Source organism: Vulpes lagopus, chromosome X (genome assembly GCF_018345385.1).
Source record: "Vulpes lagopus strain Blue_001 chromosome X, ASM1834538v1, whole genome shotgun sequence".
Classification (NCBI taxonomy): Eukaryota; Metazoa; Chordata; class Mammalia; order Carnivora; family Canidae; genus Vulpes; species Vulpes lagopus.
The window spans coordinates 20,280,263-20,295,411 of record NC_054848.1 but is presented as its reverse complement, the minus strand read 5'-3'; the positions used below and the strand labels follow the sequence as shown (position 1 = coordinate 20,295,411).

The 15,149-nt window shown below is 37.6% G+C and overlaps 1 protein-coding gene and 1 non-coding gene across 2 annotated transcripts in view; both read right to left on the bottom strand.

Annotated features, from left to right (window-relative positions):
* The window catches only part of POLA1 (DNA polymerase alpha 1, catalytic subunit), a 308,927-nt gene that overhangs the window by 255,660 nt on the left and 38,118 nt on the right, over positions 1-15,149 (bottom strand). The window contains exons 18-24 of the mRNA XM_041742017.1: positions 14,483-14,572; positions 10,536-10,652; positions 9,148-9,323; positions 6,846-6,975; positions 6,234-6,353; positions 4,857-4,956; positions 2,712-2,836 (exon numbers count right to left, since the gene is read on the bottom strand). Of these exons, the coding sequence (XP_041597951.1) occupies positions 2,712-2,836; positions 4,857-4,956; positions 6,234-6,353; positions 6,846-6,975; positions 9,148-9,323; positions 10,536-10,652; positions 14,483-14,572 (858 nt within the window). The remainder of the gene's footprint in view (positions 1-2,711; positions 2,837-4,856; positions 4,957-6,233; positions 6,354-6,845; positions 6,976-9,147; positions 9,324-10,535; positions 10,653-14,482; positions 14,573-15,149) is intronic.
* Positions 3,437-3,565, bottom strand: LOC121483715. The gene has a single exon (XR_005985825.1).

The window sequence follows — 15,149 nt, the reverse complement described above, 5'->3', positions numbered from 1 at the left end:
AGGCCACCATTCTTTTTTTTTTTAATTGGAATTCGATTTGCTAACACAGAGTATAACATCCCCACTATTCTCCTATTACCAAAACCAGGCAAAGACATAACAAGAAAAAATAACTATACACTAAAAGCCCTTATGAATACAAACAGAAAACTCCTCAACAAAATACTAACAAACTGAAACTAGAAACATATAAAAAGGATTATACACCAAAACCAAGTGGAACTTATCCCAGAGACACAGGCTGGTTCAACACCAGAAAATCAATGTAATATACCATATTAAAAGAATAAAGTATAAAAAGTACATGATTATCTCAATAGATAAAGAAAAAGGGGCTGACAAAATCCAGCACTGTTTTGTGATAAAAACATGCAACCAACTGGGAACAAAAGGGAACTTCTCAATCTGATAAACACCACCTACGGAAAACCTCCAGTGAATATCATACTTAATGGTGAAATAAAGACTGGATGTTTTCCCCCTAAGACCAGAACAAGACATGGGTGTCTCTCTTGCCAATTCTATTCAATATTGTACTGAAGGTTCCAGCCAGGGACAGACCAAAATATAAATATATATAAATAAATATATATATATATATATATATATATATATATATATATAGCATCCAGATTATAAAAAATTAAAATTATCTCTCTTTGCAGATAACATGGTGCTATGTGTAGAAAATCTTAAGGCATCCACAAAAATATTAGAAGTGGTATATGATATAGGACTTCAGGAAGGTTGTATCATATAAGATGAATATACAAAAATCAGTTGTATTTCAATACATTAGCAATGAATAATACAATAGCATCAAGAAGAATGAAATACTTAGGAATAAATTTAATAAAAGAAGTATAAGAATTGAGCAGTGAAAACTAGGTAACATCAGTGGAAGGAATTAAAGACCTAATTAAATGGAAAGACCCAATTTTCATGGATTGGAAGACTTAACATTAAGATGGTATACTCCCCAAATCAATCTATAGAGCCAGTACAATCCCTACCAAAATCCCAGGAGGCATTTTTGCATAAATTAACAAGATGATTCCAAAAATAAACAAAATGTGATACATACATGTCTACAGAATGGAATATTATTCAGCAACAAATAGGAATGAAGTACTAATACTTGCTACAACACAGACGAATCTTGAAAACAGTATGCTAAACTGGTGCAGCCACTCTGGAAAAGTATGGAGGTTCCTCAAAAAGCTAAAAATAGAGCTACCCTGTTGATACACAAATTCAAAGGGGCATACATACCCTGATGTCTACAGAAGTATTATCAACAACAGCCGAACTATGGAAAGAGCCCAAATGTCCACTGACTGATGAATGAATAAAGAGGAAATGGTGTGTGTATCTACACACGCAAACACCTACACACACATATACATGCACACACACAGAGAATGGAATATTATTCAACCATCAAAAGAATGAAATCTTGCGATTTGCAACAACATGGATGGAGCTTGAGTATATTATGCTCAGGGAAGTCAGTCAGTCAGAGAAAGACAAATAATACATGTTTTCATTCATATGTGGAATTTAAGAAACAAAACAGATGAACAGGGCAGCCCAGGTGGCTCAGCGGTTTAGCACCACCTTCAGCCCAGGGCCTGATCCTGGAGACCCCAGATCTAGTCCCACATCAGGCTCCCTGCATGGAGCCTGCTTCTCCCTCTGCCTGTATCTCTGCCTCTCTCTCTGTGTCTCTAATGAATAAATAAATAAAATCTAAAAAAAAAAAAACAGATGAACATTGAGAAAAAAGGGGCAAACCAGAAAACAGACTCTTAACTACAGAGAACAAACTGAGGGTTGCTGAAGGGGAGGTGAGCCAGGGATGGGCTAAATGGGTGATGGGTATTAAGGAGGGCACTTCTATTGAGTACCAGGTGTTATATGTAAGTGAGAATCACTAACTTCTACTTCTAAAACCAATATTACACCATATGTTAACTAGAACTTAAATAAAAATTTGGGAAAAAAAAAGAAAATAGTATGCCAAGTGAAATAAGCCAGAACACAAAAGGTCACATAAGATTCCATTTACAAGAAATGTCGGGGATCCCTGGGTGGCTCAGCGGTTTAGCGCCTGCATTCGGCCCAAGGCATGATCCTGGGGTCCCAATATAGTGTCCCGCATCGGGCTCCCTGCATGGAACCTGCTTCTCCCTCTGCCTGTGTCTCTGCCTCTCTCTCTCTCTCTCTCTCTCTCTCTCTCTCTCTCTCTCCCCCTGTGTCTCTCATGAATGAATAAATAAAATCTTTAAAAAAAAAACAAGAAATGTCCAAAATACATAAATCTGTAGAGGCAGAAAAATTAGTAGTTGCTGAGGTCTGGGAGGAATGGAGGGATGGAACAGCTACAACATAGGGGGTTTCTTTGAAGAGTAATGAAAATGCCATCAAATTGTGGTGAAGGTTGCAAACTCAGTAAATGCACTAAAAGGCATTAAATTGTATATTTTAAATGGATGAAATTTATGTGAATTATATCTCAATAAAGTTGTTAAATAATGTATGGAACCACTGTGAATTTCCATCTACTCAACCCTCTACCTTTTTTGACCACTAAGAAAGGAAAAATTGTATCCTTAACAGGAGAAACTAGAATGCTAACCCCCTCTGGTTCTCTTCCTTCTTTAAGCATTGCTTTTAATCTCAATTTAAAGAGCCCTCAGTTGAATACAAACCTCCATAACTTTCTGTGTCTCTGAAGCAACTCTTTGCACTGTTGTAAAACAAATGTTGAATTCCTGAATGATGGAAGGATACAGACTGTTGAAGTCCAGGAGCAAAATAAACTTATCATAAAAACCTGCAACAAAAAAGCCATATTACAAAAAGTCATTAAAAAAACAAAACAAAACAGAAAGTCATTTTTAAAAAAGCAGATACAAGTAAGGGGAAAAAAAGGGGGAGGGCTAAAGAAAAAAGCAGACTGGTCAAAACATAACATCAGAAGTACTATACAACAAAGTGTATTAGAAACAATGTACTATTCAAAGCAGCGAGTTCTATCAAAGGAAAAAAGTCATCTACTATCACTCTATAAAAATGACTTGTATTAGAGTAAAAACTGAAGTCACAAAAGAACAGGCAAGAAGAGAACATGTCTCACCTTGAAACCAACTACAACGAACAATCCTTTCTGCAGCAGTCCCCAAGTACACCATTATGATGGGCAAACACCTTCTCCTATCAATTACTTCAGATAGGTGTCATATCCATCTCAAAAAAATGTAAAATTCTCCTTTAGGCAAGTATTCCCTCCCACCTACCATGCCACCTTCACCCCCAAAATGTTTGTGATCCATACCTGTGAGTAGTTAGGTATTTTTTCATCATCATACTTCCTAAGAATAAAACGGGAAGCCCACTTACCTGTACACAAATGGTATTAAATCAGACAAGAGATGTGTGTCAGCAGTGGAACGATCCACCCTTTTTACTTGCAAAGAGTGAACAGAAAGCTACTATGTTTCTCTAGGACATTTACAAAGAGTATCTTCACCTTAAGAAGAAACTGAACAAAAATAAATGTCCACTATTAAGAAAATAAAAACAGCCGCAAACATATGTTGATAGCATACTCTGTGTCGAGCACTATACTAAACAATCACTTTGTTCCTTAAGTCTCTGTGTGGTAGATATTATTCTTTTTTTAAAATTCTAGTGTAGTTAACATACAGTGCTATATTAACTTCAAGAGTAGGTATTATTCTTATCTCCATTTTACAGAAGAGGAACGTGAGGCTTACAAAGGTTCAAGAGGAAGCCCAAGATCACACAGGCAGAATTTAAGCCCAGCTCTATCTAACACCAAAGGACTACTGATCTGTTTCTTTTTTTTTTTTTAATTTATTTATTTATGATAGTAACACACACACACACACACACACACACACACACACAGAGAGACAGAGAGAGAGAGAGGCAGAGAGAGAAGCAGGCTCCATGCACCGGGAGCCCGACGTGGGATTCGATCCAGGGTATCCAGGATCGCGCCCTGGGCCAAAGGCAAGCGCCAAACCACTGCGCCACCCAGGGATCCCTACTGATCTGTTTCAATACAACTAATAATAAATCACTTTTGTCAGAGGTCTCCTACTCAGAGTTCAAATTACTTCATAAAATTCATATTCCTGTACAACAGTGTAAATATACTTAACACTACTTTAACTGTACACTTAAAAATTTAAAGTTAATAAGATTGAAAAAAAAAGATCCCTTCCAGCTCTGTGTACCATAGAACATCTTATTTGCCATTAACAACAAGAGGGAGTAGTTACTCTGCTATTAAAGTTCAATTTGGTGGTTACTGTCTGTACTTTCTTGAACTCTGCTGTGCAAACGAACTGGTCCAGGCAGTCAGGCAGAGGCAGAGCCCACTCTCTAGAGTACATGGGAGGAGAAAGAGGTGCTTCTACCACAAGACAAATAGCTATATACTGGACTGGGGGTTGGCAAACTATGCGCAGACCAAAATCAGCGTGCCCCCCTGCCTTTTTGTACCACTCATGAGCCAAGAATAGTGTTTTCATCTTTAAATGACTGAAAAAAAATTTTTAAACAGAGTATCTCATGATACATGAAAATCACACAGAATTTAAATGTCAATGTCCAGGAAAAAAAAGTTAAAAAAGATTCATATTGATTCATGTCAGGTGACTGGCCAACAAGATTTTCACATCAACAGAAGACAAAAATAAGGTCATTAAAAGACCTATTTCTAACCTACAAAATACAATTTCAGGTCTTTCAGTTTCTCAAGCCTAGGTCTGCATGAAAAAAATTCCATAACACCAGGGACAAACCCACCTGCTGCGCAGCCTTACCAGCTTTAGGGTCCAATACCAAGCCTCCAGCATAAGCGGCTTTCTTACGTCCTTTCTTGTATTTATTGGCATCTCCATCAAGTTCTTCATCTTCATCTCCCTAATATCAAAGGGAAAGAGAACTTCACCAGCCAGCAACTGATTAACTTATTAAGAAGTATTATGACTCTCCCTTTTCCAGCTGCAGTACACAATTCTAACAAACATTATTTGCTTTTAGATACCTAGGGGGAATGACAGTTACTGTAATATGTTCACAAACCCAAATGAATGCCAAGCATGGGAGTTGCCAAAACACTATATCCTGGAGTTAATAAATATGCAAATTCTACTTTAGAATATTTCTGAATTCAGGGGCAGCCTGGGTGGCTCAGGGGTTTAGCGCCACCTTCAGCTCGGGGTGTGATCCTGGAGACCCGGGATCAAGTCCCACATCAGGCTCCCTACATGTAGCCTGCTTCTCCCTCTGCCTGTGTCTCTGCCTCTCTCTCTCTCTCTCTCTGTGTGTGTGTGTCTCTCATGAATAAATAAATAAAATCGTTTAAAAAAAATAGAATATTTCTGAATTCACAAAACCTTTTATTTTTTAAATCAATGGATACTAAAGATACAATGCTTCATATAATGTAAAATCTGAGACAGTAAAAGAGTCCTCCTAAATTCATTACTCTAACAATCATGATGTAGCAATACTAAAGATTTCATACAGATATGATCATTATCCTCATTAATTTGGAGACCTTAAAGTGTCCATACACTTAAAATTCATTCCCAAGTAGTTTATTAATAACCAATATTCAATACCTCAGAAGTCAAGCTCCTGTAAGTTAACATTCCCTATACCAATTTTGATAATGTATATAAAACAAATACAAAAACTTGAATCATCTTAACATTAAATTTCCCCTTTGATTCAACTGCTATCAGTGAGGACAAACTGGTAACTAAGTTTTAGTTCCAATGTCATGGAGGCCACTTTAGAAAACTGATTGTGGTGACCTGATCCTTCTAGCATACAAAAATGCCACAAAGCAACAAAAAATAAAGGCTCATGCATTTAAGGAAAGTAAAGGTTTAATTGGTATCTAACTTTTGATACAGCTAAGATCGCAAAACATTTTCCTTGTATGCTCACCCATCAGAGAAACTTAATGCTACCCTCAAAGATTTTCCTATTTCACAAATAACTTTCATCCACACAGAAAAACGTGAAGAAGGAAATCACCACAAAAACACAACAGACTGAATCTGACATGCTTTCTACAGTATACAGGAGGTTAATTATTTTAGAAGCAGAAATAATCATAGCAAAAAAAGCTATCTAGGTAATAAAAGGGGATTAAAAAAAGGCAAAACATTATGCAAGTTTGGACCCACCAGTTTTTGCTGAGGCTTTCTGAAAATCTGCTTGTCGGGCACAATATAGTTGTTTTCATAAAACGCATGAAGTAACAAGAACTCATTACGCTCAGATCGTCCACCCATCAGCGTCCTAGACTAGTAAATAGAATTTCTTTTTTAAATATGAACTCAAAGCTGTAACAAACAAAGGCAACTTTGAGACAGTAAATTTAATTATAGCACCTCCTCCACAATCATTCTTCCTAATAAGGGCTGCTTTAAAAATAAGAAGGTACAAAATTCATTCTAACATTTCCTTTGAGCAGTATAGTTAAAAAGAGACAAAGAAAGCTTAAAATACTGACACCACTTGGGCTATTTCTTTACTCCCAAAGAGACCATTCCACACATCAGACACATCCAGATGTTAGAGATGATCCTTATGTTCACCCAAAATTTCAACATACTGCACCTGGCTTTCCTCCCCTTCTCGCAGCCAGTTCATTTCACAAAAGAAGCCCAGCTTCCAGAATACAAGTTACTCATTTTATAAGCATGCATTTAGACTCATTATCATATAACAACTACCCCAAGCAAACACTGAATCCAACAGGAAATGCTTTTTCCCCCTTTCTAAGTTAAATTTACCATAATGTTCCCAGCGATGTTAGTGATCTGCAATGCTAATGGAAGAACATTTAGCTCACACATGATCTGCAAAATGAACCTGGCATCTTTCCAGGTGTGTTCCAACAGGTACAGCAGATGAGAAGATTCACTGTACAGAAAAGTAAGAATGAAACAATCAAGTAATTAAAAGAAACAATGACTATAATCAGAACATCACAAAATATTACAAAAAATTTTTGTTATGAGTAACTTCAGAGCAACAGCACTTTGGCTTTAGAAACAATTTAAAATGGTTGGTTTGAAACCACGAATTCATTCATGTCATTAATCCCAATGCCCTTCTCCAAAACACACACTCACATACAAAAATCCCATAAATACAAAGTAAAATTATGTGTTAACTACAACCTGAAACTACCTAAGCCCTTTTATTTGTTCCATCTAATTAAGTATGTATTATATGCTGACAATGTGCTAGGCATAGTTCTAAATTCTGACTGTAACCAAATGAGAAAAATACCTGTCCTCATGGGGCTTATGTCCTCATGGGGCTTATGTCCTCATGGGGGAGACAAAGTATAAATTAAAATACATACATGTGTGTGTGTGTGTGTGTGTGTGTACACATATATACATATATAGTAGGTTATATAATGCTCAGTGTTAAGCGGGAAAAAATGAAGAACCAAAGGAAACACTAAATGTCAGGAGCAGAGACTGAAATTTTAGTTACGGAACTAGGAAAGAGTTCCTTTAGAATAAAGAACTGAAGAGGTAAGGAGGCCATCCTTGTGAATGAATATCTGAGGGAAGAGCATCCAGGCAAGGAGAACAGCACATTCAAAGGCTCTGAGCTGAGCACAAATTTGGCACTTCCAGGACCAGGAAGGAGACCAGTGGCTGAAACAAAGAATGATGTAGAGCGCAGAAGGACAGAGTTCAAGGTAGAGTGACACACTATTGGACCTTGTAAGTCACAGTAAGGACTGATTTTTACTCTGAATGAAACAGTCACTGGAACATTTTGAGCAGAGTACAGTATCTGACTTAACTTTAGCAAGGTAACTCTGGTTCTTGGGTTGAAAACAGAGAGCAAGGAATCAAGGGCAAAAGCAAAGAGACCAACAAAGAGGCTGATATAGGACTAACTAATCCAAGGGGAAAAAGAGGGTAGCTTGAACCAGAATGGGTTCAATGGAAGGGAAAAGAAGTAGTCAGACCTAGACATATTTTAAAGATAAAGCTGACAGGATTCTGTGATGGCTCAAACATGGGATATCTATCAGAAAGAGGAATCATGGAAACCTCAAAGGTTTTGGGCCAAACACGTCTTTGGAGGTTTCCAGGAGTACTAGAAAAAAAAAGAGATGTCACTCAAAGAGAACTTCTGTCACTCAAGGAGCTGAGCTTCTGAATAAGGCTGGAGGTTCATATTGGACATCAAGTAAAACAGGCAGGTGGATACAGGAGTATGGCATTCAAGGGAGAGATCTAAGCAGAGGATACCCAAGCAGGAAGCATCACCACCTACATGGTATTAAAATTCCTGAGACTCGATGAGATCACCTAGAGAACATCGTCAGAAAGAGAAGCGGTCCAAGGACTGGGGAGGAACAGGCAGGAAGAAAATGAGAAGCGGCAAGAGGAGTAGAAAAACTGTTTAGAAAATAAACACAAAGGTTCAGTTGTACAAAATGAGTAAGTTCAAGAGGTCTAATATACAGCAATACAACTACAGTTAACAATATTATATACTTGAAATTTGCTGAGAGGGTAAATCCAGAGTATTGTAACCACTAAAAAAATTAGTAACCATGTGAGGTGATGGATATGTTAATCAGCTTGTGGTGTTTATTTTATAATGTGTACATTTATCAAACATCAGTTTGTATACCTTAAATATATACAATTTCTATTTGTCAATTTTGCTTCAATAAAAATGGAAACAAGAAATAATCAATATCTCTACATAACTTAAAGATTTCTCAGTTTTTCTATTTCCAAAAGAGTAACCTATCTCCTGAATTAATGAATTAAGGGTAGAAACCTCAATATCACATCAATTTCCAAACTGCTCTTAGGAAACATTTGGATGAGGCTGGGATAAGTGATGGAGATGAAGAAACACTGATAAAATTAAAATAATTCAAGAGGCAAAATAAATTAAATTATTAATGTAACAGAGATGCTGGTTCTGACAGGAAAGCAGTTCCCCTCCAGAATACCACACACTCCCCGTTCCTCCAGCCTGATGGTGATGCTGGTCTCTTGCTGTTGCTCATTTCAAGACAGACAAATTCCAAAGCATCCAGGATCATACCTGTACATGTTTCGTACATTTTCCATTGGGATTACAACCCTCTCAGTTCTCAGAATCTGTTGAACAAGTTCAGACAAATGGTAGCTTTTACAACGAATCAATTCCTTTGCTGAAATTTCCACATCACAGATCATTCGGCCACAGGTAGCATTTCTTTCACCAAATCCACTCCTGCCCTACATGGGGAGGACAAAAAGCAAATCCCATGGACGAGCACACACTGAGAACATTCTGTTCTAACTCATTTGAAGCTAGCTCAGAATTACAATGAGAAAACTCTCAATCTCCCATTCACCCAGTCAGCCACCACTCAAATGTTTCTGAACATCTGCTAAGAGGCTGACACTGTTCTAGGCACCTGGAAGATAGCAATGAGCACAACAGAAAAGATTCCTGATCTCCATCTGAAATACACAACAAAAAATAGGTATCAAAAGCAAGATACTACAGAGTTTTAGGGATTAATAAACGTATAGAAAAGAGAAAAAGTAGAACAGGTAAGGAAAATGGGAATTTAGGGGGGCTGTATCTTAAATAGGGTAGTCACAGTAGACCTCACTTGGAAGATGCCATATAAAGAAAACTGTAAAGGATAAGGAGTTAGTAAATCAAATGCTGGGATGAGGGTTAATAACTTTTTCACCTTAAAGATAAGAATAGGAAAAGAAGCAAGAGCACTAGCTCCAACTCCAATCTGCAACAGCAGAATCCACTGGAGAATATTACAAAAGGTATAGATTCCTAAGTTCTCTGATGAGGTGACATGCTCATTTGACTTCTAAGCTTTAAGTAAAGTAAGATTTCAAGCAATGAGCACTCTCAGGCTTAGGAAATGATTGTGGCTTCATTCAAAAACCACCAAAACCTCTTTAAGTGAAACAAGCAGGTAGAACAAAAAATACATAGGCTTTAAGAGTCAAGACAGGCCAGGTTCAAAACCTCAGTTCTTCCCATACTAGCCTTGCAACCTTGAACAAGTTCTGTTACCCCTGCAAGAAGTATGTACATGAAATTGGGAGTTGTTGTGACAGGGCTACTAATGCCCATGGCCTTCTTACACATTCTACATCAGCTCCCTCCCACTCTTCCTTCCCCTCCCCATCCTGAATGGTAACACTCACCAATCTCTGAACCCTGTAACACTGCTCTAAGGGCTACTATAGCTTCGATAATGCCCAAGTAGAGGTAATAAGTACATTCTAACAGCTGATTTTAAAAACTACTAGTGGCTTCTACCAATAAAATACTGCATTCAAAGGAAAAGATGTTAGTGTCAAAGTTAAAATGTCCTATCACAAGACAAACAATTCTTAGTCAAAGAAGCAGTGTGTTCCCACTCCATATAAAGAAGCCAAGTCAAGAAGTAAGATTTTGAAAACTATTATTACCCCAAGCTTCGGCATGTTGGATCGCTTCAGTCGACCTATTTTGGACCAGTGAGGAACTTTGCATACATTAATTCTCTGCAGGAGCACTTCCAGTTCAAATCCATAAATATTATGACCCTAGTCAGAAAAAGACGGCAGCCAATAACATTATAACAAACGCAAATTAGAGGATTTATCTTCATATGCACAGAATTTCTTTGCCCTTTCTTTTTCTGGTCTCTAATTGAAGGCATCATGAGCTTACCTCCGATTGGGGTCCTTTCTTCTCCAGGAATGTATTCATCAGCAGCATTCATTAGCCTTGACATTAACAAAGCTGCTAAGCAGATTGCTGGAATAAACTTTATTTCATCCTAATTGATGCAAGGTTCATATGATGTCTTTTAATTTGCAGCTCATACCTCACAGTCGCAGAGGCAAAATGCAAATTTTTATGTTCCATACTTTCTGTGATCAGTAAAAGCTGTGTTCAAATAATTCCATTTTAATTCCTTAAAAACTGAGAACCTGCCTGTGTTGTTTAACAGTTTACACAGACTTCTTAGAAAACTCAGGAACAGTATCTACTTTCTTTTTAAAGAAATGAGTTCAAACACTACTGATTTAGACTCTTAATCAATATAAAACAAAACATATAATACCACACAATAGTTCAAATTAGGAAACAAAACTATACCAAGTAGAAATTCTCTTAAGAATGCAACTAGGGGCACCTGGGTGTCTTAGTCAGTTAAGCATTCAACTCTTCCACTCAGGTCTTTTTTTTTTTTCAAGATTTTATTTATTCATGAGAGAGAGAGAGAAAAGCAGAGACATAGGTAGAGGGAGAAGCAGACTCCCCACGGGGAATCCATTGTGGGACTCAATCTCAGACCCCAGGATCATGCCCATGCCCTGAGCCTAAGGCAGACGCTCACAGCTGAGCCACCCAGGCATCCCTCGGCTCAGGTCTTAACCTCAGAGTTGTGAGTTCAAGCAACACTCTGGGCATGGAGCCTACTTAAAAATAATTAAAAATGCAAAAATTTTCTGTCTATAACGATAATTTCCATCATGTGAATAATATGGTTCATAGTCTATGTTTATTAAGAAACTAGATGAAAAAAATAAGAAACTAGATAAAGTTTAAAATAAATCAGAGGGCAGCCCAGGTGGCTCAGCGGTTTAGCATTGCCTTCAGCCCAGGGTGTGATCCCGGAGACCTGGGATCAAGTCCCACGTCAGGCTCCCTGCATGGAGTCTGCTTCTCAATCTGCCTGTGTCTCTGCCTCTCTGTCTCTCATGAATAAATAAACAAAATCTTTAAAAAAATAAATCAGAGCAATAAATAGATTTACTTGTTATTAATTTTAATTAAAAATGGGTACCACTATGTATTTATGGCAGTTTTGTTTATTAAATTAAGAAATCCAAGGACATGAGGAAGTCTCATTTCCAAATGATCATTCCTGGGATTAGGGACTCACACCAGTGTCAGGATTCTCTTATCAGTTTGGATTTCTCACATGAAGACTTGAGTCTAAGACCCTAAGGCAGGCCAGCTATCCTAAGCACCAGGACATCTCCTTGGGGCCTGAGAGAGACTGCTAGGGGAAACTGGGTGAGGACCTAGTTCTGAGCAAAAGCACCAAAACAGGACACTGTGGAAACAATCTTCGTGGTCCTTTTAAGATGTATTAACAAAATATGTAATATCTAGAATACTGGAAGAGAAGCAGGTACAGACACTGATAACAACCTACAAGCTCTAGGTACTTTGGCCACACCATGGTCAAGAAAGGTATCCAAGAGCAGAAGTGAATGTGGAGAAATGAACAGCATACCTTTTTGCAAGGGTTTCATATTACCAAATTACCAATAGCACACTTAAAATACATGCTTTTATATCCTACTTTCCTCCAAAAAATCAAAAGCACAACATAATCTGAGTAACTGAAAAAAAAAGGAAGAAATCACATCAAAGAGCCTATAAACTAAACCCAGAGGAAACATAAAGCAAAATGTTGATTTATGACTCTTAAAAACTAGGGCAAATGTAACTCAATGAATTATTACCTCTTTTATCTAGTGGGAATATAGTTGGTTATGAAGAGAGAAATAAATTCCTATCCCTGACCTCAAAGAATAGTAGGTCACAGAAATCCACTGAGCTCCAGGTATGGGGCTGGCTCAGTTGGTAGAATATGTGACTCTTGATCTTGGAGTTTAAGTTTGAGTCCCACTTTGGGTTGTAGAGATTACTTAAAAAAAAAAAAAAAAGGATCCACTGAGCAAATAAAACTCAAATACTTACACTTTGGAAACTGATACCAAATCGAGGGAATTAATTCCTATGACCACTATACAGCTGGGCCACTAACCCAAAATTTTACTTTTTTAAAAAAAGATTTTATTTATTTATTCATGAGAGACACAGAGAGACAGAGACATAGGCAGAGGAGAAGCAGGTTCCCATGCACGGAGCCCGATGTGGGACTCGATCCAGGGACTCCGGGATCACGCCCTGAGCCAAAGGCAGACACTTAACTGTTGAGCCATCCAGGCATCCCTAACCCAAAATTTTAGAGAAACCAATAGTTAACACAAGTTTACTTACTTATAGGCTGGACTCATAAGTGGAGATAACTGGAATATCCTAAACTTCAACAATAACTCATGAGTTCCTTCTCTATTAGAGAAAAACAACTACTTTCTAGTGGGCTGGCTCTTTTTCCCCCCTCTTTCTTTTAGCAGAAACTATAGTAATTCCCACCAGTCCATAGGGTCATTTCACTCTGATTCAAGATTCAAAAAATATATAAAGAACTCATAAGCTGAACAATAAAAAAAAAAAACACCCAGTTAAAACACAGGCAGAGGACATAAATACAAATTTTCCCAAAGAAGACATACAGATGGCCAACAGGCACATGAAAAGTGTTCAACGTCACTAAGTATTACGGAAATGCAAATCAAAACCACCTCAATATCTATTAGAATGGCTATTACCAAAAGGACAAGAAATAACAAGTGGAAAGGATGTGGAGAAAAAGGAACGCTCCTGCACTGTTGGTAAGAATGTAAATTGGTGTAGCCACCACAGAAATCAGTTTGGAGAGTCCTCAAAAAATTAGGAATAGACTGGATGCCTGGGGAGCTCAGCAGTTGAGGGTCTGCCTTTGGTTCAGGGCGTGATACCGGAGTCCTGGGATTGAGTCCCACATCGGGCTTCCTGCATAGAGCCTGCTTTTCCCTCTGCCTGTGTCTCTGCCCCTCTCTTTCTGTTTCTGTCATGAATAAATACAATCTTAAAAAAAAAAATAAGAATAGATCTATAATCCAATTCAGCTATTCTACTTTAGGTATTTATATGAATGTGAAAACACCAACTTAAAAAGATATATGTAGCCCTATTTTCATTTGTAATAGCCAAGATATCAAAACAACCATCAATGGATGAATGGATACAGAGGATGTATTACACACACACACACACACACAGGAATATACTCAGCCATAAAAGAGAATGAAATCATGCTTTTTCCAACAATATGAACAGACCCTGAGGGCATTAAGCTAAGTGAAGTAAGTCAGTGGAGAAAGACAAATACTGTATGATTTCACTCAAATGTGGAATCTAAAAACAAATGAACAAACAAAACTATACAAAAACAAACTCACTGATACACAGAAGAGACTGCTAATTACTAGAGCAGAAGGGGCTTGGGAGGTGGGCAAAAAAGTGAAGAGGACCAACTTTATGGTGATGGATGGCAACTAGTCTCTTGGTGGTCATCACTTTGAAGTGTATACAGATGTCAAATTATACTACTATACACCTGAAACTTAAATAATGTTATATACCAATTTTACCTAGATTAAAAAGGTTCTCTGCTACTCAACAAGTACTGAAAATAACTAATAAGGAATGAAAGGTTCCCCAATGGCATGATGAGATATCTACTCACCACAATGATATCAGGATCAATTTTGTGAACTTTGGCGAGGAAAAAACCTAGCAATGTTCTTTCTGTTGCAGCAATCTCAACCTTCACATTCTGTTAGATAAAAATATACCAGTCACTTACTCTTAAAGTATTACACTTAGCTCCTTGTTCAAGCAGGGTTAGATTTCTTGGAATTAAAAGAATCCATCCAGGGGCACCTGAGTGGCTCAGTCAGTTAAGCATCTGCCTTTGGCTCAGGTCATGATCCCAGGGTCCTGGAATCAAGCCCTGCATATGACAAAACTAAAGGAAGCAATGAAATTGCTTATTCTGGGTTTCACAATGTAACTGCCAAAAGTCTATGAGGAGCTCATTCTAGTAATAAGTGTGTAAATAAAGCAAAACTTCAAATGCTGAGCATTATGAAGTACAGATATATCCCCCGACAGGGACACGTTTGTGCATCTGGACACAAATGCACAAGCATTTGAATCAGAGTGCCTATAAAAATGTTACTTACTTTGCTATATAATCCCTGGTAGACTTTGCTGTTTATGTATTTACAACATAAAGAAATCCCAAGGTTTGTATAAACTAATCTCCAAGAATGATTTAAGAACTTATAAATAAGAAACCAGAGTGAAAGTAAACACACATTTAAGAATTATAAGTGTCTTAAGTATAAATA